The 27,113-nt window shown below is 40.1% G+C and overlaps 1 protein-coding gene across 1 annotated transcript in view; it reads right to left on the bottom strand.

The window, feature by feature from the left end:
• The window catches only part of LOC122553926, a 59,661-nt gene that overhangs the window by 15,370 nt on the left and 17,178 nt on the right, over positions 1-27,113 (bottom strand). Inside the window, exons 3-4 of the mRNA XM_043698433.1 lie at positions 22,872-23,006; positions 9,603-9,669 (exon numbers count right to left, since the gene is read on the bottom strand). Of these exons, the coding sequence (XP_043554368.1) occupies positions 9,603-9,669; positions 22,872-23,006 (202 nt within the window). The remainder of the gene's footprint in view (positions 1-9,602; positions 9,670-22,871; positions 23,007-27,113) is intronic.

Raw genomic sequence — 27,113 nt, 5'->3', positions numbered from 1 at the left:
TTCGGATTCAAGAAGTTCCATAAAGACATCCATCTTATGGAAACTGCCCTGCTTGTACCCCTTCAACTGTTAGGATTTCTGAACTCTGGAAAAGTTGGCTTGTATGCTGTTAAAGTAAAACTCCAGCTAACTGTGAGGCATGCAGCCTTCTTAAATATATTGGAACGCTTGGCTTGCCACTGGAGAAGGTTAGTTGTGATACATACTCCCTCCTCTGCACCTGCCTCCATTCTGTCTACTTTGGGAAATGAATACTCCTGTTTTCCTGCAGAATCATTTTGAATGTTCCCCCCCCCCCCAACTTTGTATACCTTTTGTTTCCATTGTCTGGTCTAAATGAAATTTTGCTTCTGCTTTTGTTGTATTGTAATCACAAAGTAATATTTATACTCAAGTAACAAGTTCTTAAAAATTACGAATGTGCTGAACAATATAAAAGTGACAAGGTAATTTGTTGATTGTAGTTCTGATACTGCCCAGGATTCCTGGGATAACTTCCCCGCTTGTCTTTGAATTAGTGCCAAGGCAATGCTGATACCCTCCTGAATAGGCAGATGAGTTTAACACAATACCATGCAGCAATACAGCATTCCTTCTATACTGCACTAGGTTCTGTCAAACTTGTGCAGCACTCAAGGTGTAGAGTGGGCTTGAAGTGAGAATTCTATTGTATGGAGGAAATAGTGTACCAACTGAGCCATAGCTTACACTGACAAATAGCTTATCATAGTCAACTTATCAATACTTCACAAAGTAGGAACAGAGCTGAGACATTTCAAACTCAGTTTTCTACTCAAAAGACTGTAAAAGGTAGAGCACTAAATGTTGTTTTTACTCTTCTCCAACTACCTACCCTAACCTTAGCCTTCACACTACTTGTTACTCCAAAATAAATTTCTCCTTTTACTCTTCTCATTATTTGTACAGTCTCTTCAATGAGGTTGCTAACATAATGCCCTCTTCTTAATCTTCTTCTGCTGTCCTCATATTGTGGGGAAATGAGTTTAGATGGTAGAGAAAATTGATTTGCATCTAAACAGTTTAGCCTTAGATTTAAATAAAGGCCCCTGACATGAAATAGACTCATGTATTCCAGACTGATCCCCATTAGAACTTATGTAAGATTTCAACCATAAGTAATAAGTACAAAATATATTTGTGGCTATAATTTATGTTGACATGATATCTAGCTGAATGAACAAATACATTTTACCTTAAAAAACGATGATGAGCTAACTTTCCATTTCATTTCAAAATCAGGCGTTACCAATCTGCTCAAAATTGTTCCTACATTTGCATTAGTCAGCTAATTGCTTGGATATTCCCAAAAGGAGACAGTCATTACTCCACACCAGATTAATAAAATGAAAATTGACAGTGTTTACTGAAATTGTTTCCAGGCCTTTACAATAACTGAGTCTGCTATGTCATTTTTAACATGAGCATATTGTTGTTCAATTTTCTTAATCTATTAGTTCCTATCAATCATCTGCAAGAGCTGCTTTCCATAATCAAGCTAATGGAGTTTAGCCGCATTGTAAATCACAAATCATCATCAATGTAAGAACAACCGGCAAACTCACATTTGATATGAAAACTATTTTGTTTTCTGCATCAATGTGATCTATATATAGTCTAGAGGATACATCAGACGAGCTTGCTAAATCTGCTCTGCCTTGCTGTGACCAAAATGTATGTAGGCGCTGAACAGTGGCAGGAGCTACCAGATACATACCTGAGGAACGGAATCATTCAGACCAAGACTGAGTCAGTCAGAGCGGGACTGAAGACTGTCAGAGTGGCCCTGAGAACTGTCAGAGAGGGACTTGGGACAGTCAGAGGAGGCCTGTGGGACAGTCAGAGGAGGACTTGGGACAGTCAGAGGGGACCTTGGGACAGTCAGAGGGGACCTTGGGACAGTCAGAGGGGGCCTGGGAGACAGTCAGAGGGGGCCTGGGAGACAGTCAGAGTGGGACTTGGGACAGTCAGAGGAGGCCTGTGAGACAGTCAGAGGGGGACTTGGGACAGTCAAAGGGGGCCTGGGGGACAGTCAGAGTGGGACTTGGGACAGTCAGAGGGGACTGGGGGACAGTCAGAAGGGACCTGGGAGACAGTCAAAGCGGGACTAGTTCTGTCAAAACAGGACTGAAGACAGTTCTTAGGGTCACTGCAATTTGAGAGAAGAAATTCCTGTTCATCTCAGGCCTAACTGGACATCCCCTTACTCTGAAATCATGTGCTCTAGTTCCAGAAGGAATACAACTTCAGGATTTACCCTGTCAAGACCCCAGAGATTCCTTATTTTTTATTAAAATCCCTTATAAATGAGTTTTATCAAAACTTCCCCATTTTTATACTGCATTCCTTTTGAAGTATTCCATTTGCTTTCCCTATAACCTACTGAGTTTGGATGTTAGCTTTTTGTGATTTAAACACAAGTGTCCCAAAATTTCTCTATTCCTTTTGCAGTCTTTTCTCCACTTTATTAATATTTATTTTGTTCATTCATGGGACAAGAATGTCACTGGCTCGGCCTGCATTTATTGCCCATCCCAACGGGCAGTTAAGAGTCAATCACATTTCTGTGGGTCACATGTAGGCTAGAACAGGGACATTACTGGATCAGATGAGTTATTTCCAGCAATTAACAATGGATTCATGGTCATCATTAGACTCTTAATTCTAGATTTTTATTGAATTCAAATTTCACCATCTGCCTTGGTGGAATTTGAACTCATGTCCCCAGAATATCACCTCGGTCTCTGGTTTAACAGTCTAGTATTATTACCAATACACCATTGATCCCCTACCCAATCCCAAACATCTCTATTTTTCCTGCTAAAATGCAAAACCTCATATTTTTCCATATTATATTCCATTGAAGTTTTTCCACTTTCAAAACCCATCCATATCCCTCTGCAGACTATCAGCACTTCATCCTCAGCACTTGCCTTCTCACCTATTTTTGTGTCATTCACAAACTTGGTGACAGAACATTCACTTTTTTATCCAAGTCGTTAGTGTATATTGTAAATAATTGTGGCCTTGGCACGGATCCCATGGTAACAGATAAGACCTCAGACTTGTACATAGCCTGGGTACTGTGCTTTGTTTTGTACTGTGTTTATTGTTGATATAGTTACAACATATGACAGTAACAATATACATGGTTGACAGACTGACTACATGCTCCACTAATTCCATCGCACTGTGCTGCTGAAGGTGAGGTGAGGACCTTTATATTGGAATATTAAATGCTAAGCTGTCAGTGAACTATCTTACAGGTACAGTGCCTATCTGCTCTGGAATCTTAGCAGTATGATAGAAGATTAAATCCCTCACTGGCCCAACAATAGTTACTTATCTGCTCGGAAGTGTTTCAAGCTACATTCTCTCTCAAGCCATTTTCCTTCTTACTACTGAGTTTAGTTGTAGTTTAATTCATATTAATCATGAGAAACTGAGGAGAACCACGATTATCACATAGTTTGTTACCATTCAATCAAATCTGACATTTGAAAGCTACAAGTTCACACATGAATCAGCACCTTTACTCACACAAATACGAGATTGATCACAATGTGCTTAAATTTCTCAATTTTGAAATGTCATCTTTTACATGGATGTTAAAATGATCTATTTTTTAAACAGTTAGGGTATTCAATGAAAGGATACAATTGCAACCCATCATAGCAACTCGATCTTAAGAAGACACTGTCCTCATGTTTTGTTTTAAGATGGGAAAAGTGCCATATATTATATATTACTATTCAAGATTTTCACCAATACATAGGCTAATGCAACATGTCAGCAGCCATAGTCTGTGCTTGTATGAAGTGATAGTTTAGTTTATGCTTAAGGAGGTTGCAGAAGATTACAGAGGTGAAGGGACATTTTTTAGTATTGAGCTGTGCACTATTGGATTGGATCTTATGGGACAATGTATTCCCTGCTACTCCTGACCAAAATGGTGTTTATCCTGCAACCTATCTGCTGTGAGCAATATTATGTTGGGATCAGCCTTAACTGTGTCAGAGTGGGATATCTATCCCCACCTGGGTGGGAGTCTCACCTTAGAGAGCTGTGAGGGTACTTTGTATATTTTCAGCAAGGCCTCTCTTTGACATAAAGGCCAACATTCCATACAGCTTCACTATTACCTGCTGAACCTGGATGCTAACTTTTGTGATTCATGCACCAGGACCCCCCAATCCCTTTGTGCTGCAGTTCTCAGCAGTCTTTCCTCATTAATATAAGGTTCAGTTCTTCTATTCTTCCTGCTAAACTGCACAACCTCCCATATCACATTCCATTTGCCAAGTTTTTGCCCACTAAAACCTGTTTATATCCTTCTGTAAACCTCTTGTGCCAGCCCCAATACTTGTCAGCCTTTTTTTTCATCTGCAAATTTGCTGATAGTACATTCACTTCTGTCATCCAAATCATTAATATATATTGCATAGACTGCTCTTCTAGTCACACATTTGGATGATTGGTCCAATTCATTTCTGTTCAATAGTAATTCCAAGGATGTTGTGTGGGATTCAGCAATGAAGATCCAGTGACAATATGATGGGCTAAATAGCCTCCTGCAGCATTGAAATACTTTTGATTCTCTGTGATAATTGACATATATCAGCCTAAATCTAAATATTGTCTAAGTATTGTGGCATTTGGATGCAGACTGCTTCAATATCTGAGGAGCCATGAATGGTGATGCACACCGAATCATCAAAAAACATCCACATCTTTGAATTTTTATTTGGAGGGAAGGTCATTGATGAAACAGTTGAAGATAGTTGGGCCTAGGAGACTACCCTGAGATACTCATGCCAAGATGCTATGGAGCCGAGGTGACGGACTTCTCGAAACAAAACCACCTTCCTCTGTGCCAGGAATGACTCCAAGCAGCAGAAAGCTTTTCCCCGATCCCCACTGATTCCAGTTTTGCTAGGATGTCACACTGGATCAAATATGGCTTTGACATTAAAGGTTGTCACTCTCACCTCACATCAGGAATTCAGCTCTTTTGAAAATGTTTGAACCAAGGTTGTAATAAGGCAGAAGTGGGTACTGCAGATGCTGGAGATTAGAGTCAAGATTAGAGTGGTGCTGAAAAAGCACAGCAGGTCAGGCAGCATCCGAAGAACAGGAAAATCGACATTTCAGGCAAAAGCCCTTCATCAGGAATGAAGCTGGGAACTCAGGAGTGAAGAGATAAATGGGAAGGGGTGGGGCTGGGGAGAAGGAAGCTGAGTGTGCAATAGGTAGATGGAGCTGGGGGTAAAGGTGATAGATCAGAGAGGAAGGTGGAGCGGATAGGTGGGAAGCAAGATTGACAGGTGGGACAAGGTTGTAATAAGTCCAGGAGCTGAGTGGCCCTTGTGGAATCCAAGCTGGGCATCATTGAGCAAGCTCTGTTTCTCCCAATGGCTACTACCTGTATTTCTCAAACATTCTGTGTTTGTACCAATGAGCTGGGTACCTATTATTTAATTTTATCAGTGACTTCTTCATCACCTTGCTGATGATTGAGAGTAGACTAGTTGGTGGTAATTGGCTAGGTTGGGGTTGACCTGTGTTTTACTGACAGAACATATATGGGCTTTTTTCCCCATTTCTCCTATGTGCTGTGTTGTAACTATATTGGAAAAGCTTGGTTATGTATGTGGCTAGTTCTGGAACGTGAGACTTCAGTATTATTGCCAGAGAAATTCCAGAGTAGTATCCAGTATGTTCAGTCATTTCTTGATATCATATAGAATTTACTGAATTAGCCGACGACTAGCATCTAGCATGTTGGGTAACTCAGGAGAAAGCCAAGATGGACCATTCCCTTCCCTCTTCTGGTTGAATTTCTTTTGCATTGATGGTGAGTTATCATAGGAGGTTTCTGGATGATATTAAACTTACTTCATTAAGCCCTATCCCTTTCTCTCAACATCTCAGCCAAAAATAATTGGCTCTTATAAGTTAACAGTCTCAAATGAATGACACCTTGCAACTGATAAAGGAAACAACTTATGTTTTTGAACTGCTGTAATGATGTAGGTACAGCCTAATAGTGCTATGAAGAATAATTAGGACTTTGACCCAGCGACAGTGCAGGAATAACAATATACTTCAGTCTTTTCTGCTTTATTGAGGATGAGGATATACGGAGTCTCCTCCACTAGTTAAAAACCAAAAGAACTGCAGATGCTGTAAATCAAAATCAAAAAATAGAAATTGCCAGAAAAGGTCAGCAGGTCTGGCAGCATCTGAGGAGAGAAATCAAAGGTAATGTTTCTGGCCATTCGTCAGTTCTGAAGAAGGATTGCTCGACCAGAAGTGTTAACTCTGCTTTCTATTTACAAATGCTGCCAGATCTACTAGGCTTTTCGAGTAATTTCTATTTTTGTTTCTGATTTACAACATCCACAGTTCTTTCGGTTTTAACTGGTGGAGGAGACTCCTTATATTCTCATCCTCAATAAAGCAGAAAAGATTGAAGTATGTTGTCATTCCTTCACTGTCGCTGTGTCAAAATCCTAATCATTCTTCACAGCACTATTAGGAGATACCTATATCTTTCTGCAGAAGCATCATTCAACCCGAAATGTTAACTCTGATTTCTCTCTACAGATGCTGCCAGACCTGCTGAGTTTTTCCAGCAATTTCTACTTTTGTCTCCTGCACCAGTTACTCTTTATTTGTCCATTACTTATCTATGCTATTTAATTTGTGATATGCCTGTATTGCTCACAAGACAAAGCTTTTCACTGTGCCTCAGTATACGTGACAATAAATTCAATTCAATTCAATTCTACTCATGATTGAAAGTAGCTTACATCTGACCCAATGACAGCAGGATTATCTGTATCACATGCTGCTTGGCATGGCACTAGTCCTGTGTTGTAGCTTCACTAGGTTAGCACCTCGTTTCTGGGTAAGCTTGGTGCTGCCCCTGGCGTGTCTTCCTGCATTCTTCATTCAACCAGGCTTGATTCCCTGGCTTGATCATGGTAGTAAAGTGGGGGCATGCTGACCATAAAGTTACAGATTGCGGTTGAGGCCCACAGCACCTCAAAGATGTCAAATCATACTGAAAAACGTGATAGCTCAGACATAAAATTACTAATTCAGTTTATTTTCAGAAGCGAATTAACACAAAAGCAGCAAATTAATCAACAGATAAAAATAACAGGACAAATCTTACTTTCTCACCACTAATGATATGAAGTTATTTTACTAATGCAATGCACATCATTACCGTTATATTTTATCACACTTACTTGTGAGTGTGATAGATTAATTAAACTAGGAAAGGTTCAGGCAGGCTTTGACAGAAGCTGATCTGAATGTTCCTTCCATGTGTTTAATTATCTTTATTCCAACCAAGAGATTCGTATATGAACAACAGGCTTTATAACCTCTAACAGCTCATCCAAATAAAATGGTCAGATTGGGACAATCATAGGATGTAAGTGCTCCAAAGGATGTCAACTCAGGATTAGGAACTGCAGCTTTGGTCTCCACTTTTCTGGACTGTCTAAAGGTTCACTCTGTTAAAGAACTGTTTATTTGAATGTATTTCAAAGAAGCAAAGGATCATAGATATCTCAATCCAGAAATTCAACTCACTTAGGACAAAGCAAACTGCATTAGTCTTTATCATTGGATTGCCTGCTGAGACAGCCAATAGAGATAACAGATTGAGCAATGATGTGAGATGTATTTAACCTTGTAAAGGTCTGGCGCAATTACAAATGCAACATTATGTTGCCAGCCCAATGATTAATCTCAAGTAATGTTTTGATCTTCTGAAATTTTTATAGGCAGTATACTGGGATAATATTGAATGTATTGCACTTTAAATGCAATGCTCTTAAAAATATAATGTGTGATTTTTCAGAGACATGAGATAAGACAGAATCTAAAAGCAATTACCAAACAGTGTTTTCTATCTCTTATCCTGTTGAAAGATTGAAAGATACATAGAAACAGAGAAAAATAGGAGCAGGTGGGGGCAATTCAGATCTTGAGCCTGCTTCCACAGTCAATATGATTATGACTTATCAACCAATCCAGTAACCTTCCTGCTTTCTTCCCATACCTCTAGCCCTAAGAACTATATATAAATTATTCTTGAAAACATTCAATGTTCGAGCCTCAACTGCTTTCTGTAGCAGAGAATTCCAGAGGTTTACCATTTCCTGGGTGAAGATATTTCTCCTCATCTTAGTTCTAAATGGCTTATCCTATATCCTTAGACTGTGACCCTTGGTTCTGAACTCCCCAGTTATTGGGAATATTCTTCCTGCATTTAATCTGTTTAGTCTGGTTAGAATTTTATAGGTTTCTATCAGAATGCCCTATTCTTCTAAAGTGAAAATAGTCCCAACCGAAACAAACTCTCTTCATGCCTGTCATCTTAAGGGAAGAATTAGAATTGGTCTAGGGAATTAGATCTCACACACAGCAAGAGCTAAAAATAACACAAGCTAAGCAGTTGAGGAAATCAAATTGATAATTGTGGCATTCATTTATATAAATGATTTGGATGCGAACATAAAGGCATGTTTAGTAAGTTTGCAGATGACACCGAAATTGGAAGTGTAGTGGATAGCGAAGAGGGTTACCTCATCTTGATCAGATGGGGCAGTGGTGTGAGGAGAGGCAGATGGAGTTAATTTAGATAAATATGAAGTGCTGCATTTTGGAAAGACAAATCAGGGCAGGATTTACACACTTAATGGTCAGGTCCTGGTGCATGTTGCTGAACAAAGAGACCTTGGATGCAGGTTTACAGTTCCTTGAAAGTGGAGTTGCAGGTGGATAAGATAGTGTATTTAATATTTAATAAAGGAGTTGGGAGATCATGTTACTGTACAGGATGTTGGTTAGGCTACTTTTGAATACTGTGTGCAATTCAAGTCTCCCTGCTGTAGGAAGGATGTTGTGAAGCTTGAAAGGGTTCAGAAAATATTTACAAGGATGTTGCTAGGTTGAGCTACAGGGAGAGGCTGAATAGGCTGGGGCTATTTTCGCTGGAGTGTCGGAGGCTGAGGGGTAACCTTATAAAGGTTTATAAAATCATGAGGGGCATGGATAGGATAAATAGACAGGGTTTTTTTCTCTGGGGTAGATGAGTCCAAAACTAGAAGGTATAGGTTTAAGGTAAAAAGGGAAAGATTTGAACGGAATCTAACAGGCAACTGTTTCATGCAGTGGATGTTGCGTGTATGGAACGAGCTACCAGAGGAAGTGGTGGAAGTTGGTACAATTACAACATTTAAAAGGCACTTGGATGGCTATATGAATAGGAAGTGTTTAGAAGGATATGGGACAAATGTGGTGAATGGGACTAGATTTATTTAGGATATCTAGTCAGCATGGACGAGTTGGACCGAAGGGTCTGTTTCCATGCTGTACATCTCTATGACTGTATGACTATGCACATAAACTAAGAGGTATGTTGAAGAAATCATTAGGATATTTTCCACAGCACTTGCATCAGGGAGATCCATCATTCTGACTGTTGTACTTATATCCACTGGTATTCAAAAGCAATCAGTTGCCCAAAAATTATATTTTTGTGAATCATCATGCCATTCACTCACCATCCTATGCAGCTTCTTTTCAAGATCCTGGTTAACTCTTTGTAATTCTGTCTGATTGCTTTGTGTCCTAAACGGCAATAATAGAATATTAAAACAATTATAATCAAAAGGCTCACTTAGTTCTTTCTCTCTTGCCATTGAACCAATGTGTGTTTAATGACCTATCCAAAGAACATGTCCTGAGTGCGAGGGTGGATTCACAACTAGCTGTTGCTTGTTGAGAAGCAGCTTTGCTGTACATCAGTACTGCAGTTACTGTGCGAAGGTTTTTGTCACTATCAGGACTGGGCTTGAGGTAGCTGAGTGAGATTTCTCAAGGGAGATAATCTTACTGCATTTCAGTTACAAGGTCTTGGGTCAGGGTACCTGGTTTACATCAAAATTTAAGAATAGGTATGAAACATCAAAGAATTTCAATTGATACTAAACTTGGGGTGTGTGATTGTAACTTGAGAAAGAACGTGGTTGCACCTAATGTTGTTTTAAAAAATATGACATATATAGAATGTATGAAAAACAGGTCACAAATTTGTAGGCCATTGAATGCCTCAAATCATAAGTACATTTCAAAGAAATGAACCAGTAGATACAGTCCAAATTAATTGTTTCAATAAGTAATCAGTCCTGTTTCAGAATTGGTTTTCATAAGATGAATATTTCACTCTGTAGTATTTAAGCATTTCATTATTATTTCTATTTATTTTGTTTCCAATTCCAACCACACTTATTGTCCAGGTTGCAAAATGATAAAGACCACAATATCACATGATATGGTACTGCTCAACCTTTTACAGATATTTTTGAACTGAAGCTTGGAATTTGGTAAAGCTATAAAACCTGGATGACTCAGTACCTTGCCATCCACCTAAACCTTTGCCATTTTAATGCCATTTTCACCAACAATACACATGATTAATTGAAGGCCAGTTGATGTTTATTTTTCTGGAAAATTCAGGTCTGTTATGTATATCACCAACAACCTTCATACTCTGACTCATTTAAAGTTGAGTGGTGTGTTATTGTTTCCATAACAAACTTCAGGAAAGTTTAAAAACCATGACAGAATTGTATTTGAAAACTCACAAAAAGGGGGGATGGGAGCAGAGAAACATCATTCTTAGTCAGAAATCCAGTAATTCCTGTGAATTACCTTGACGTGACGAGTGGTTCAATCAGAAAGAATATGAATAACCAGGAACCCAAATACCATGTACTCATTTATTTTAATGGAAATAAGTCCCATCAGTGAAAGTACAAACTACTGATATATGTGCAGTCTATGCATAAAGAAATCTAAGGGTGCTTGGTGCAATAATTTCATTGAGTTCAAAAACTAGCATGACGATAAAGACTTCCTGCATATAATTTTAATAGCAAAAGTCAGCAGAAGTACCAAATTGGGAGTCATATTTTGTCATCGCCCTAAAAATTTTGTTTGAAATATCAGTAGGATCAATTCTGTCATCCTCAATTTCAAGATCAGCATTAGAATATGGCCTGAACAAGAGAAAGAGGAGTTAAACTAGTGAAATTTCTCCAACTTCCAAGGATACATTGCATCTTGTTAATCATTTGCCATTTGGTTGATGTTATTTTAAAAGGTATTGGTCTAGAAATTTGTCCAAAGTACTGGGAGTATGAAATTGTGTTATCTCAAATTTAGATATCCCAAAATCTTGGTTGTATCCAAGTAGTCAAACATTCCCACCAGCAGAATAGCAAATCCGATAATGATGCCACAAGAAGGCAAAGTTCCAGACTGGGAACACAAGATTAGTTGTTTTCAGCCATGTTTGTCTGTACCTAAGGAACAAAAGCACTGAGATCTGGACTCCACCATTGTGTTTGTCAATCATTTCAAAGTACAAGGTGAATATCTTGGAACAATTTGACAGCGTTCTCACCAGCAAGGAAGAGAATGAGAGAGGCCACTATTTGACATTGAAGAAGCTCTGCTCTGCTTGAGCAGAAAATGTTCCCATCTCTAACCCTGATCCTGCAAGAAAGGGGAGTCACCCTGGCAATGAGACTGAGTAGCTAGGAGATGATGTGCAGCGATGGAGATCTAGACTGAATGAAGAAAAGCTACGGCATTGTCCTTTGCGGAGTAAGCATGAGTATGTGGCAGCTGTAGCAGTTATAACAGATGATTGGCTGCAAAATGTCCTTGCCCATATCCATCTGAATCACAGAATTGTTACAGTGCACAAGAGGGCCTCACTGGGTATTGGCTTTCTGTCCATTGTGTCTGTACTGGCTTTTTCAGCATTTTGATTTAATGCCAAACTCCTCTCTTTTCCCTTTAACCCAGCACATTGTTTGTAGTAAAATCAATGAATACCCACTTGACTGCCTCAGTAAAACATGCCTCCACACACTGCTAGGCGGTGCATTCCGATCCCAATCACTCACTCTGGTCCTTAGTCTTTTTACAAGTGGGAACAGTTTCTCCCCACTGATCTGTCATTCTCTCTAATGATTATGAAAGCATCCATCAAATCTCTCCTTACTCGTATCTCTCCAAGGAACATAATCCCAACATCTTCAATCTATCCCATAACTGAAGTTTCACATGCCTGGAACCTCAAAACTCTTCTGCACAGTCCCATATACATTCACATTCTTTATACAATGTGGTGCCCCGAACTGGATATGGTACTCCAGCTGATGCCTAACTGCTTTATAAATTCTTAATAAACTCCCTGCTCATCATAGAATCATTATAGTTCAGAAGTAGGCTATTTGACCCATTGTGCCTGTACTGCTCTATTACCCTAGTCCCAATCTCTTGTCTTGTCCCCACTTCCCTGCACATTATTTCTATCCAAATGATCATTAATGCATTCAAATGCCTCAAGTAAATTTGCCTCCAACACATTTCCAGGCAGGGCATTTCATATCCCAACTACTCTGAGTGAACACCTTCAATACTGAATGAAAATGTTGTTTTCTTACAGCACCCATGCTTCGTTTGCACATCACTTTAATTCCACGCCCTCTCATTATTTTTTTTTCTTTTACAAGCAGGAATACCCGCTGCCCATCCAGCTTGCACATTGAGATTTAGGAAACATCAGCTACATCTCCTCTCAGTCTTCTTCTCTCCAAGGATAACAGTCCCAGCTTCTTCAATCTATCCTCATAACTGAAATTTCTCATTCCTGGAACCATTCTTGTACCAATGTGCATCACCTTCCATTTCTTTGCAATAAACTTCATTTGCCAGCTATCCAGCCACTCCACCAACTTGTCAATGTCCTTGTGTGGGTCTACACTGTCATCCTTACAGCTTACAAATCTCTTACAAAATCTGTAAATTGGCCAGTGCACTCAAGATCTACATCATTTATATCTATCTATATAGGAAAAATAAGGGTCCTAACACTGACCCCTGGGGAACTCAAATACAAACCTAGTTCCAGCTCAAAAAATATATGTTAACTAATAAGCTCTGTTCCCGTCCCTCAGCCAATTTTACATGCACTTTTAATTGTCCTTTCTATTCATGACCTATAACTTTATTCATAAGCTTATGAATTGTGTCTTTGTATATTAAAAGTCTTTTAATCACCAGCCTTATGTTCATCAGTTCTCTGCTTTCTCATAAGAAAACCTCCACCAAGTAAATTAGACATAATTTTCCCTTAGCAAACCCATGCTAAATCTTTTGAGTCAACCATACTTTTATCCCAAATTATTGTTTCTAGAGGTTTCCCCATTACTGAACTTAAACTGACTGGTCTGAATTGCTGGGTCTGTATTCACAAATATTTTTTGAGCAAAGGCTTAATGTTTGCAGTTGTTCAATCCTGTACTTAACATCTGACACCTGTTCTAAGCATATTGTTTTCTTCCTTAAAAATGTCCATTTCCCTTGTCACCAAGGTACCTCTGTATTTGTTTGTCCCACTCAAGTGAATATACCCTGACTCTGTTCAAACAATCTCCTTTTTGAAGGTAGCCCATTGGTCAGAGACTGTTTTTCCCATTAAACTTTGTTTCAATCTATCCAGTGAAGCTCGGTTCTAGCCCCATTGAAGTTAGCTCTTCACCTGTTGATTATTCTTCGTCATTTCATTTCATTTACCATTGTTATCCTTGACCTTATAATACAATAATCACTGTCCACTAAATGTTTTCCTACTGTCACTTGATTTACTTGGTCCACCTACTTCCTAAGAATAAGGTCCAGCAATGCTTCCATTCTTGTTGGATTGGACACAACTGTTATAGAAAAAAATTGCGATATAATCTAGGGATATCTGTCGCTCGGTTATCCCTACAAGACCACTAACTAGTCTAAATTTAGGTGATTAAAATCCCCCAACATACCTACTCTATGGTGTCTACACATCTCTCTAATTTTCTTGAAGATTTATTCCTCTTGTTTCTTTCCCACTAATTCGTGGTCTGCAAATTAGGCTGAGTAATATAATTGCATCTTGCTTATTCATACGCTATAGCCAAATGAATTCTGTTGTTGACCCCTCTGAAACATCTTTTGTCTTCAATACTGCAATGCTTTCATTAATCAATAGTGCTATCTCTCCTCCCTTCTGCCCTTTCCCATCTTTTCTGTACACCTTGTAACCAGGAATATTTAACACTCTTTGATTCAGGTCTCCATTATTGCCACATTATAACTCCACAAGAGCTGTAACTCTCCAGTCTTATTAACTATATTCCATGCCTTCACATTCGTGTATTGTGTAACCTTCACACTTTTTCTCTTACTTTGATTCCACCTATTAACTTATTATTCTGTACTTTAATGAAATCTGCCTCTCTCAGCATTTCATGCATCCAAGTACTACCTTCTAATATTCTCCTATAGTTCCCTTACTCTAGCTGGGTTAGTTTAAACCCCCCCCGCCCCCCCCCCAGTAGCATTATGAAAACACCCAAAAAGGAACTTGGTTCTGCCTCTGTTCAGATGCAGCCCATCTGACTTGTAGAGGTGCCAACTTCCCCAGATCCAGTCCTGGTGTCTTGGCAATCTCAAACTCTGTCTCCTACATCATCTTTCCATGCATTCAACTGCCTTGTTTTCCAATTTCTGTACTCACTTGCATGTGGTGAGGAGTAATCTGGAGATTACTACTTTAGAATCCTGCTAGATAGTTTTCTACCTAGTTCATTCAGTTCTGATTCCAGGGCTATATTCCACTTCCTACCTATGTCATTAGCACCAATGTTGCCTCCCCTCAGAAAAACATTCTGCAGCTGCTCTATGATATTCTTGAATTTGGAGCCAACATGCCGGCCTGGAGTCACGTTGGTGGCTGCAGAAATGCTGGTCTATTCCCCTAACAATAAGAATGCCTATTTGTCCCCGAGACCCGGGTTCAATTCCTGCCTCAGGCAACTGTCTGTGTGGAGTTTGCACATTCTCCCCGTGTCTGCGTGGGTTTCCTCCGGATGCTCCGATTTCCACCCACAGTTCAAAAATGTGCAGGTTAGGTGAATTGACCATGCTAAATTGCCTGTAGCGTTAAGTGAAAGGGTAAATGCAAGGGAATGGGTCTGGGTGGGTTGCTCTTCGGAGGGTCGGTGTGGACTTGTTGGGCCAAAGGGCCTGTTTCCACACTAAGTAATCTAATCTAATCAAATCTCCTAATAGCTGGGCCATTCTTGATGCGCTCTTCCAAGGATCTATCTCTATCCCCAATATCCAGAATGGAAAACTAACTAGAAAGCAGGACATTTGGGGATGTCTGCACTCTCTGTGTGTTTCTTTTGGACTGCCTGCCTCGACCTTCCCTGCAGTGTTACCTCCTTCTGAACAAACTCCACACTTGGTTCTCTGCCTCTTATGCACCTAAAAGGAGCTTGAGCTGGAGCTCAAGCTTGTGCAGCCAGTGACACTTCCTGGACATAACTTGTGTAGGTCATGAGAAGTTCTCACAATTCTCCTGTGCTACAGGATGACTATTCCTCTTGGCGAAGTTGCCTGCTATACCATAGGCTTATAATTCATTACTTTGACTTTAGTTAAGTTTACTTCCTTTGAACTTACTCTTTTACTATTCCTATAAACTAGAGATGAGTAGCAATTTCTTTTCCCTAACTCACTAATCAGCTTCCTCCACTATGCCTTGTTTTCAGTTTGTGCTAGTTTAAACATTCCTGCTGTTCAAAATGACTGGTGTTGCAATATTGTACAGAACAGCAGTTACTGTTAAACAATCAACTCACAAATTTCCTGGGATGCCACAGTTGCTGTTTCTCTGCTGATGAATCATGTTCTCAAACTCTCGATCACCCATTCCTGAAGAAGGGCTCATGCCCGAAACGTCGATTCTCCTGCTCCTTGGATGCTGCCTGACCTGCTGCGCTTTTCCAGCAACACATTTTCAGCTCTGATCTCCAGCTACTGCAGTCCTCACTTTCTCCTATGATCTGTATGTCCTTGTTTGCTATGATCTGACTGTATTGCTCACAAATCAAAGTTTTTCACTGTTCTTAGGTTCATGTGACTACAATAAATCAAATCAAATCAACTCTTTCATGATGCATCGCCCGATTTGTAGCATCTAGCCAAGGTGCAAGGATATAAGTTTGAAGTGAAGTATATATCAGATGTCAGGAAGATTATATCTGGGACTCTGAGCAGATTACCCATCTCACACAAAGACCAGGATAATCATCTTGATCTGCACAACAAAACCAAAAGAACAGTGGATGCTGGAAATCAGAAACAAAAACAGAAATTGCTGGAAAGGCTCAGCAGGTCTGGCAACATCTGCCAGAGAAATCAGAGTTAATCTTGGTAGTTCAGTGACCCTTCCTCAGCACATTGATGCTCTGGACTATAACATTGAAGACGTTATCAAGATTGATCTATTACACTTTGACAAGAGCCAGTGTGAACAGCTGCAATCGGCCACTGCCGAAGGTGAGCAATTACTAGAGCTGCAAAAGATAATTATCCAGTCATGGCCTGCAATACTAAGTACCTGAGAAAATTAATTCACTTTTGTCATACAGGGTTGATCTTGGTATAATCACAACAAGTCATTTTAAAGGGTAAACAAGTCCTAATTGTAGAAGCATTATGTAAAAACGATATTGAACAAATAGCTGGCTAGCAAGTGAGTCTGCACATTGGTCAGGAATTAAACAGGATAGTCAATGACTTGTGAATGCATGCCAAAAGCCCAGCAGCAGATGAAGTATCCACACAATATTCCAGCCAGTCCTTGAGCAAAAGTAGCAACAAACTTACTCACAGAGTTTGGAGAAAATTATATTATTGTGATGGATTACTTCTCTAAGTTTCCCATTGTTCCATGATTTAGCAATACAACGAGTGCAACTGTTACTAGAATGATGGATAGTATGTTCAGTTTATCCAATATTCCAGAATGGATCATCTTTGGCAGTGGACAGCTATACACTAGCAAAACATTCCAGATGTGTACAAAGTGAGGAGTGACCCATATGTTGAAGTAGTTAAATTGCATTGCTGTGTTTTCATGCAGCACCAATGGGGAAAGGATTACCATCCCAAGTATAACTTGTGATCAGAAGGCAATGATTTTACCCAGCAATCAATTATCTAATGATTCTGAGGAACAGGATATTATTTTGACAGGATGTTATATTTTGAAAGATGAGAATGAATGAAATACCTGATGGGTGAGCAGATATGGACCTACTAAAACTGCACACTGAACAAACAGTATGAATTAGAGATACAATGATACCAGCTAAGGTTTCTAAAACATGCAATTAGCCCAGATAACACAAAATCATTACTGATCATGGTGCTGCATTGTGAAGGACAGGAGCATACTCAGCCCAACATGCAACACATCAAAATACACAAAGTAATTGAAGTGGAAAGTTCTGACAATGATGATGTATGATAATACTAAATGACAGCAATCAGCAGTAAGAAAACCAATTTGTCAAACAAGGGCAACACAGAACAGTATAAACCTTTCCAGAGAGGCTATAATGAGTTGTCAAACTTCCAAAGTGTTACATTGAAGTTTGAAATTTTCATCTTGTAAATTCTCTTTTCGCTGTTTGTGTAATAATCAAACTAACAATATGTGACTATACATGAACATGTATGTGGGTTTTATTAATCTTTTGAGAAAGGGAGATGTGTTATATCTCATGGTCTACCTTTAGGAGACACAGTGCGTCGTTATACTTTTAAGAGATCATGGTATTATCACTATACCATGGCATTTGACAGAAGGATATAAAGATTACATGCTCCATCTAAACTCAGATCACTTAAAGCATAGCAGGAAAGCAATGCAGCTCTGAATTAATCAAATAGCTTAATACTACCCTAGACATCAGATATCTGTGAAATGTAATATTTATATATTTTAATTAAATGTTTCAATATGGGCAAAAAAGGGACATGAAATAGGTTTGGCAAATAGGGTTAAGGAGAACCCAAAGGGATTCACTCAGAGAGTGATAGGGGTGTGAAATGCCCTGCCTGCAACAGTCATAGACTCACTATCTTTAAGGGCACCTAAATGGTCATTGGATAAACATATGGATGAGAATGGAATAGTGTAGGATAGATGGGCTTCAGATTGCTTTCACAGGTTGGTGCAACATCGAGGGCTGAAGGGTCCTTTGGTCTATAAATACATTAAAGACAAAAGGGTAACTAGAGACAGAATAAAACTGCTTAAAATCAGCAAGGCTGCCTACGTGTGGAACTGCAGGAGATGGGTGAGATACTAAATGAGTATTTTGCATCAGTGTTAACTGTGGAGAATTTATGGAAGATACAGAACATGGGGAAATGAATAGTGACATATTGAAAAACGTCCATATTACAGATGAGGACGTGCTGGATGTCTTAAAACGTATAAACGTGGATAAATCCCCAAGACCTGATCAGAACTTGGGTTTAGAGGGATATAGGCCAAATGCTGGCAAATAGGACTAGATGGCAAACGGGAGGCTGAGGGGGAAATTGAGAGGATATACAGAGAGGTGGTCACTCCCCAAACACAGGATAAGGACAGCTGGGTTACTGTCAGGGGGAAGAAAGAGAACCGACGGTCAGAGCAGGAATCCCTTGTGTCCGTTCCCCTCAGCAATAAGTATACCATTTTGGATACTGCTGGTGGGGACGGCCTACCAGGGGTAAGCCACAGTTATCAGGTCTCTGGCACTGAGCCTGGCACTGTGGCTCAGAACGGAAGGAGGAAAATAGAAAAGCGCTAGTGGTCGGGGACTCAATAGTTAGACAGATTGACAGGAGATTTTGTGGTCAGGAACGGGACTCCCGGAAGGTATGTGGCCTCCCTTTTGCCAGGGTCTGGGATGTTGCCGATCGGGTTTACAAGATTCTGAAGGGGGAGGGGGAGCAGCTACAGACAGTTAGGTTGGAAGCTGAAGAGCAGGATGAATAGAGTAGTGATTTCAGGTTTGCTACCGGTGCCGTGAGATAGTGAGATGAGGAACAGTCAGCGAATGCAGCTTAACACGTGGCTGCAAGGCTGGCGCAGGTGGGAGGTCTTTAGACCATTGGGATATCTTCTGGGGAAGGTGGGACCTGTACATGAAGGACGGGTTGCATCTGAACTGGAGGGGTACTAATGTCCTGTGTGGGAGATTTGCTCGTGTGATTCGGGAGGGTTTAAACTAGTTTGGCAGGGGGGGGGTGGGAATCAGAGCCACATGTCTAAGAGGGGGTCAGTTGCAGACGTGACAGTGACAGGATATATTGAATCTAAAAGGAAGGTTTCTCACGCGATGAAACAAAGGGATCGGTTAAAGTGTGTCTGCTGTAATGCAAGGAGTGTCCGAAATAAGAGTGACGAACTTAGAGCATGGGTCAGTACTTGTGACTACAATATTGTGGCCATAATGGAGACGTGGGTTTCACTGGGGCAGGAATAGTTGCTTGATGTTCCAGGGTTTAAAACGTTTAAAAAGAACAGGGAGGGTGGAAAAAGAGGAGGGGGTGTAGCATTGCTAATCAGAGAGTGCATCACAACTACAAAAACAAAGGTTGTTGAGGAAGGTTTGTCTACTGAGTCAGTATGTGTGGAAGTTAGGAACAGCAAGGGAACAGTCACCACATTGGGGGTTTTCTACAAACCACCTAATAGCTGTAGAGAGATTGAAGATCTCATAGGTGGGCAGATTCTGGAAAAATGCAGAAGTAGCAGGGTTGTTGTTATGGGTGATTTCAACTTTCCCAATATCGACTGGAACCTCCTAAGTGTAGATGGTTTGGATGGAGCCAATTTTGTCAGGTGTGTTCAGGAGGGTTTCCTTACTCAATATGTCAACAGACCGATGAGGGGAGAGGCCATTTTGTATTTGGTGCTCGGCAATGAGCTAGGACAGGTGTCAGATCTCGCAGTGGGAGAGCACTTTGGTGACAGTGATCACAACTGCCTCACATTTAGCATAGCCTTGGAAAGTGAAAGGAGCAATTACTGAGAGAAGATATTCAGTTGGGGAAAAGGAAATTATGACGCAATCAGACAGGATTTGGGAAGAATAGACTTGGAGCAATTGTTCCACAGAAAGGGCACAGCAGACATGTGGAGACTATTTAAGGAGCAGTTGATGCGAGTGATGCACAAATTTGTTCCTCTGAGGCAGGTAAGAAGGGATAAGATTAAGGAACTTGGATGACGAGAATAGAGGAACTTCTTGTCAAAAGGAAGAAGCAGCTAACGTAATGTGGAGGAAGCAAGGATCTAGCACAGCTTTAGAGGATTACAGGCTTGCTAGAAAGGAGCTCAGAAATGGACTGAGGAGAGCCAGGAGGGGTCACAAAAAAGGCTTGGCAAGAAGGATTAGGGAGAACCCAAAGGCGTTTTACTCATACATGAAGAATAAGAGAATGATCAGAGTGAAGGTAGGGCCGATCAGGGATAGCGGAGGGAACTTCTGCGTGGTGTCCGAGCAGATAGGGGAAGCCCGAAATGAGTTTTTTGCTTCGGTTTTCACCAAGGAAAGGGAACTTGTTATAAATGAAAACTTAGAGGAGCTGGGATACAGTCTAGACCAGATCAAGATTGATGAAGTTAATGTGCTGGAAACTTTGGAAAACATTAAGATTTATAAGTACCCAGGGCCACACCGGATTTATCCTAGGCTGCTCCAGGAAGCAAGAAAGGAGGTTGCTAAGCCGCTGGCGAGGATATTTGCCTCCTCACTCTCCATGGGAGTCGTACCAGAGGATTGGAAGGCAATGAATGTTGTTCCACTTTTCAAGAAGGGTAATAGGGAAATCACTGGCAATTACAAACCAGCCAGTCTTACATCTGTGGTCAGCAAAGTTTTGGAAAGAATTCTGAGGGATAGGATTTATGACTATTTGGCAAAGCATAGGGTGATTAAAGGCAGTCAGCATGGCTTTATGAGGGGCTGGTCATGCCTCACAAATCTTACTGAGTTCCTTGAGGAGATGTCAAGACAGGTTGACGACAATCGAGCAGTGGATGTGGTATATATGGATTTCAGCAAGACATTTGATAGGGTTCCCCATGATAGGCTCATTCATAACATCAGGAAGTATGGGATGCAGGGAGATTTGGCTATCTGAATTCAGAATTGGCTGGCTGACAGAAGGCAGAGAGTGATTATAGATGGAAAGTATTCTGCCTGGAGGTCAGTGTTGAGTGGGGTCCCGCAGGGCTCTGTACTTGAGCCTCTGTTCTTTGTAGTTTTTATAAATGACTTGGATGAGGAGGTTGAGGGGTGGGTTAGTAAATTTGCAGATGACACAAAGGTTGGAGGTGTCGTCGATAATATAGAGGGCTACTGCAGGCTGCAGTGCGACATAGACAGAATGCAGAACTGGGTTGAGAAATGGCAGATGGAGTTCAACCTGGATAAATGCAAAGTGATGCATTTTGGAAGGTCAAATTCGAATGCTGAATATAGGATTAAAGATAGGATTCTTGGCAAAGTGGAGGAACAGAGGGATCTGGGTGTGCAAGTACATAGATCCCTCAAAGTTGCCACCCAAGTAGATAAGGTTGTTAAGAAAGCATATGGTGTTTTGGCTTTCATTAACAGGGTTTAAGAGCCGCGAGGTATTGCTGCAGCTCTACAAGCCCCTGGTGAGACCACACTTGGAATATTGTGTCCAGTTCTGGTCGCCCTATTATAGGAAAGATACAGAAGCTTTGGAGAGGGTGCAAAGAAGGTTTACCAGGATGCTGCCTGAACTGGAAGGCTTGCCGTATGAAGAAAGGTTGAATAAGCTCAGACTTTTCTCTCTGGAGAGAAGGAGGAAGAGAGGAGACCTGATCGAGGTGTACAAAATAGTGAGAGGAATAGATAGAGTCAATAGCCAGGGCAGGATTAACTGGTATGAGAAGTCATAGTTTGAAGATATTAGGCGGAAGGTATAAAGGAGATGTCAGAGGTAGGTTCTTTACGCAGACAGTTGTGAATGCATGGAATGCGTTGTGAGCGGTGGTGGTGGAAGCAGAGTCCTTGGGAACATTTAAGCAACTGCTGGACATGCACATGGATAGTAGTGAGTTGAGGGATGCGTAGGTTGTTACTATATTTTACATTAGGATTAAATCTTGGCACAACATCGTGGCCCAAAGGGCCTGTTCTGTGCTGTACTTTTCTATGTTCTATATTCTATTTACATAGGATATCTAGTCAGCATGGATGAGTTGGACCGAAGGGTCTGTTTCCGTGCTAAGACTCTATGACTCTATTGTAATATTAAATGTTTCAATAACTATCCATGCTTAGTTTCTTATGTTACAAAAAGTAACGTAAGCATTGCCACATCAGGTAAAAATACCTTGCTAAAAGCAAAACCAAACTCAGTACCTATTGCATTGTAGGGATTTTTCCCTCGACATAATTTGTATTGATAAGCCAGTGTATATAAATTTCAACATCACTGTTTGCTATTGTTGTTTGAATGAAACAAGACTAATGCCAATAAATATTTCAAATTAGGGCCAGCCACATTGTGTCAATGTAAGATGATTATGACTATTGTTATTACCACAATGTAGTACTGCCACCATGAGAATCACTTAGCCAGATATGTAACAATCCCTAAATTTAAAAAAATGAAATTATAAGCAAGCAATTCTTACAAAGCTTCTTGAAATGAAATTGTGGTCCCTGTTGCTTTGGGAAGCAACAGCCATTCTGTTTTACGCTGTGTCATAAAATGGAAAACAAACATTTTACTTGAATAATTCTCTGCATTAATGAATAAAATTGAAAATATTTTGAAGTCTAATCAAATTATTAATTTTGTTTCTAGATTCATTTTATTTGAAAATAAACCTTTGTAATGTTTCTGTCAGCTCTTTCAGCTTTTCCTGTGTGTGTTGAAGTTCTGTCTCCAGATGTAGGTAAATCATGTCCAGTTCTGGCTCCTGCAGTTCGAGTTGGTAATTTTGGAGCTGTTTTGGTGAAGAACTGAAATAAAAAAGAATACTGTTAGTTTTGCTTCCATCATGCTTCAGACATTTTTAAACACTCAGGTGCTAAGTGCTTCCTCACCTAACCCCAACTCTCAGTACCATTTTTGAAATTTAACCCTTAAACATTTTATCACCACTATGCTCTTTTCTGTAGTTTTATTGAGAGTAAGGTTTGATTGTCTTGGTATTTATAAATCTAATATTAGTAATATGCAGATTTGACTTTCTATATGTTTGAGTAGTCAGTACATTGACATGGTGTGTGGAATTTGACACAGCATGTGGAACTGGAGACTGACTGCTGAGTGACAAAGGATACCTGCTCTATATCTGGCTCATAACTCCTGACCACCACCTCACCTTATGTAGATAGCACCAGACAAAGAGAACCATGCAGTTGCCATGAGTATGTGAAGCAAATCATTACCACCCTGAAACAGAGGCTAAGATCTCGGGAATACCCAGTAACAGTGGGCAACTGGAGGGGCGATGTTTTCCAATATTGTTTATGCCTACTTCTGTGATTGTGTTAAATTGGAATTTTAATTTTGAGGAGAGATTACATTAACTTGGTTTGTGTTCTTAGGAGTTTAGAAAATTAAGCAATGATTGACGTTTTCAAGATACTAGGGTAAACAGATAATTTCTGTCCATGCAAACTAGTTCTGTTGTTAATAGCAGATAAAAAATCTAAAATATCAGAAACATACCTTTTAAGAGTGAAATTTTTAAAAATTCATGCAAACAAAGGGTACACACAAGAATTGGTGCGTGGTGAATTGTACATTTTAATTCTGAGTTTGTTATTTGAGGATTTGAGGAAAACTGGGTATGTAAACTTAAATCACAGATCAGCCATGATTTCACTGAATGACAAATCGGTTTGATTAGATTAGATTACTTACAGCGTAGAAACAGGCCCTTCGGACCAACAAGTCCACACTGAAGCACAACCCACCTATACGCCTACATTTACCCCTTCACTTAACACTACGGGCAATTTAGCATGGCTAATTCACCTGACCTGCACATCTTTGGACTATGGGAGGAAACCGGAGCACCCGGAGGAAACCCACGCAAACACGGGGAGAACGTGCAAACTCCACACAGTCAGTCGCCTGAGGCGGGAATGGAACCTGAGTCTCTGGCGCTGTGAGACAGCAGTGCTAACCACTGTGCCACCCACTGGGGCTAGATGGTTTCCTGTTCCTATGTTCCTGAGGACATTGAGAAAGCTTGTGTGGTCCAAAACAGCAGACTGTGCACCAAAATAGGATTGAAGACTGTTCTATGTCATGATTCACTCACTAAGTGCACCTCCACTTGTTCACACAAATATTTGCAGAGTTGGGACACGCAGTCAGAGCTGTTATTTTTCCAGCTTGTCCTTCTAGTGATCTAAGACTTTCATTTGCACAATATTCAAGAATGTCTCTTTCAATATAAGTGCCATTGTCTTCAACTTGACAGAATCTCTATGCACATAGACAGGATGCAGAGCTGGGCTGAGAAGTGGCAGGTGGAGTTCAACCTGGATAAATGCAAAGTGATGCATTTTGGAAGGTCGAACTCCAACACTGCATATAGGATTAACAACAGGATTCTTGGCAGTGTGGAGAAACAGAGGGATCTGGGTGTGCAAGTACATAGATCCCTCGAAGTTGCCACTCAAATGGATAGGGTTGTTAAGAAAGCACATGGTGTTTTGGCTTTCATTAACAGGGTTTAAGAGCCGCGAGGTTTTGCTGCAGCTCTACAAGCCCCTGGTGAGACCACACTTGGAATATTGTGTCCAGTTCTGGTCGCCCTACTATAGGAAAGATACAGAGTTTGGAGAGGGTGCAGAGAAGGCTTACCAGGATGCTGCCTGGACTGGAGGGCTTGCCTTATGAAGAAAGGTTGAATAAGCTCAGACTTTTCTCTCTGGAAAGAAGGAGGAAGAGAGGAAACCTGATTGAGGTGTACAAAATAATGAGAGGAATAGATAGAGTCAATAGCCAGAGACTTTTCCCCAGGGTTGACTGGTCCAAGAAGTCATAGTTTGAAGATATTAGGAGGAAGGTATAAAGGAGACATCAGAGATAGGTTCTTTACACAGAGTTGTGAATGCATGGAATGCGTTGCCAATTGAGGCGGTGGAATCAAAGTCATTGAGGACATTTAAGCGACTGCTGCACATGCACATGGATAGCAGTGAGTTGAGGGGTGCGTAGGTTAAGTTACTATATTTTACATTAGGATTAAGTCTCGGCACAATATCGTGGGCCTAAGGGCCTTTTATGTCCTGTACTTTTCTATGTTCTATGTTCTATGAACAGCATGCCTTGTAGCTGCTTATCTTTAATTTGCATATTTTGTTTCACTTGTAGTAATCGTTAGTTGTCTATATAGTAGAAGTGTCAGATTTATACATTTTGGAATGTTAATGTTATTTGCAGGATAGGCTCGGTGTTTTCCAAAGCCATCATAACTTTAAGCATTATATGTGTGGTAGCATTTGCCACTCCTTTCATGAGGACAATAAATTGTCCAGTTTATTGCAAATACACCTTTAGTAATTTTGTGCATTTTCTATATTGAAAGGAAGACTTCTTCTGTGGCTGCAATCATGTTCCAATTCGCGATTGTCATTTTGTGGGGAGAAACCTCAGTAAAATTTTCCAACTCTGTGAACTGGTCTTAGTTTGTCTTCATCCAAGATGTGACAAACATCCTTGCAAATCACATTTTATTAGGAAGGAAATTACTCATGTTCAAATCAATATAGTAGCCTAATTCCATGATGATACCTTTTGACTGTATCTGTGAGACCTTGCTAAGCATCATATAACTTTCTCATTTCTCTGCACTACAACAGTAATTGTTTTAAAAGTACCTCTTAGTTGTAGTGTTTGATGATGTCCTGAGAACATGAAAATTGCTAAAAATGCTAGACACTTCCTTCCAACACAATATTTATACTGGAGCAATAAAGGCGCTAAACATCAACAGAAGTAGGGAAGAGGGCACATCCTATCAAATATTGATGTGTACCTGCCTGGGTCATGTGAACCTGATGCTGTAAAAACTTATAAGTTTGGGCGAATGGCAGCAGCAGAGTGACTTATACAGGAGGAGTGGTTGGGAACTCAGAAACAAGGAAGAACAATTTTCTTTGGGCAGCACATTTCAAATATTTTTAAAACTCAAGTGTCTTTCTTCAGAGATCCCAAGCTGGTTCCCTGATAATGCATACATTGCTGATTTAGAACCAATCGCAATTGTATGCAATACCTGCCATCAGCTTTGGAAGATTTTTTAAAGATGATTAACTCTTCCAAAACATAACAAATCCCCTACACAAGATCATGACCCAGCAGAAATCATTTCTGGTATAAACTTCCAGTAACGTAGTAGAATGGTCATGGGTTTTTGAGCCACTAATGCTTTCAATGGTATTTTGTGGTAATGCTATGAAGATGCTACGAATGCCTCAATTTGAACTGAAATTTTAAAAAGAATCTAAAATGATGAAACAATAATTTACTTTAATGGGTTTTCTCAAATCGAAAGACCTTCTAGATGCCATTCCTTCCTGATTCCAAAAAAATTGTGTTATCACATAACATTTCCCAGAAGGAGCAAAATAATTTAGAAAATGCTAATGTAGTTATAACATCTTGGATTTCATAAATTTATAATGAGCCCAAATTATATTGTCCTCTTTCTGATATGACAGTTCTACCACCTTGCAAGTTATTTGAATTCAATGTACGTTCTAAGTGATGCTCTCTAGAGGGGCTGTTGTTTTGTTATGTAATAGTAGCAATAGTGACGATGACAAAGGATTAAGCTGAGCGTATCTCAGCAGAGGCAAGTGGGAAAACTAATCTGTGACACACTAAGAATAAGATAACATAAAATAGAACAAAATTAAATTAATGAGATGTATAATTTGTCAATAATAATAGAAGTGGAGAGCCTAGTACATTGTAAAGTAAGAAAGAATTATGCCGGAAATCAAGTGGGCAGCACTGTGGCACAGTAGTTAGCATTGCTGCCTCACAGCGCCAGAGACCCGGGTTCAATTCCCGCCTCAGGCGACTGACTGTGTGGAGTTTGC

The sequence above is a fragment of the Chiloscyllium plagiosum genome, chromosome 10, assembly GCF_004010195.1.
Source record: "Chiloscyllium plagiosum isolate BGI_BamShark_2017 chromosome 10, ASM401019v2, whole genome shotgun sequence".
Classification (NCBI taxonomy): domain Eukaryota; kingdom Metazoa; phylum Chordata; class Chondrichthyes; order Orectolobiformes; family Hemiscylliidae; genus Chiloscyllium; species Chiloscyllium plagiosum.
The sequence above is the reverse complement of the archived record's forward strand: the minus strand, read 5'-3'. Positions and strand labels throughout refer to the sequence as shown.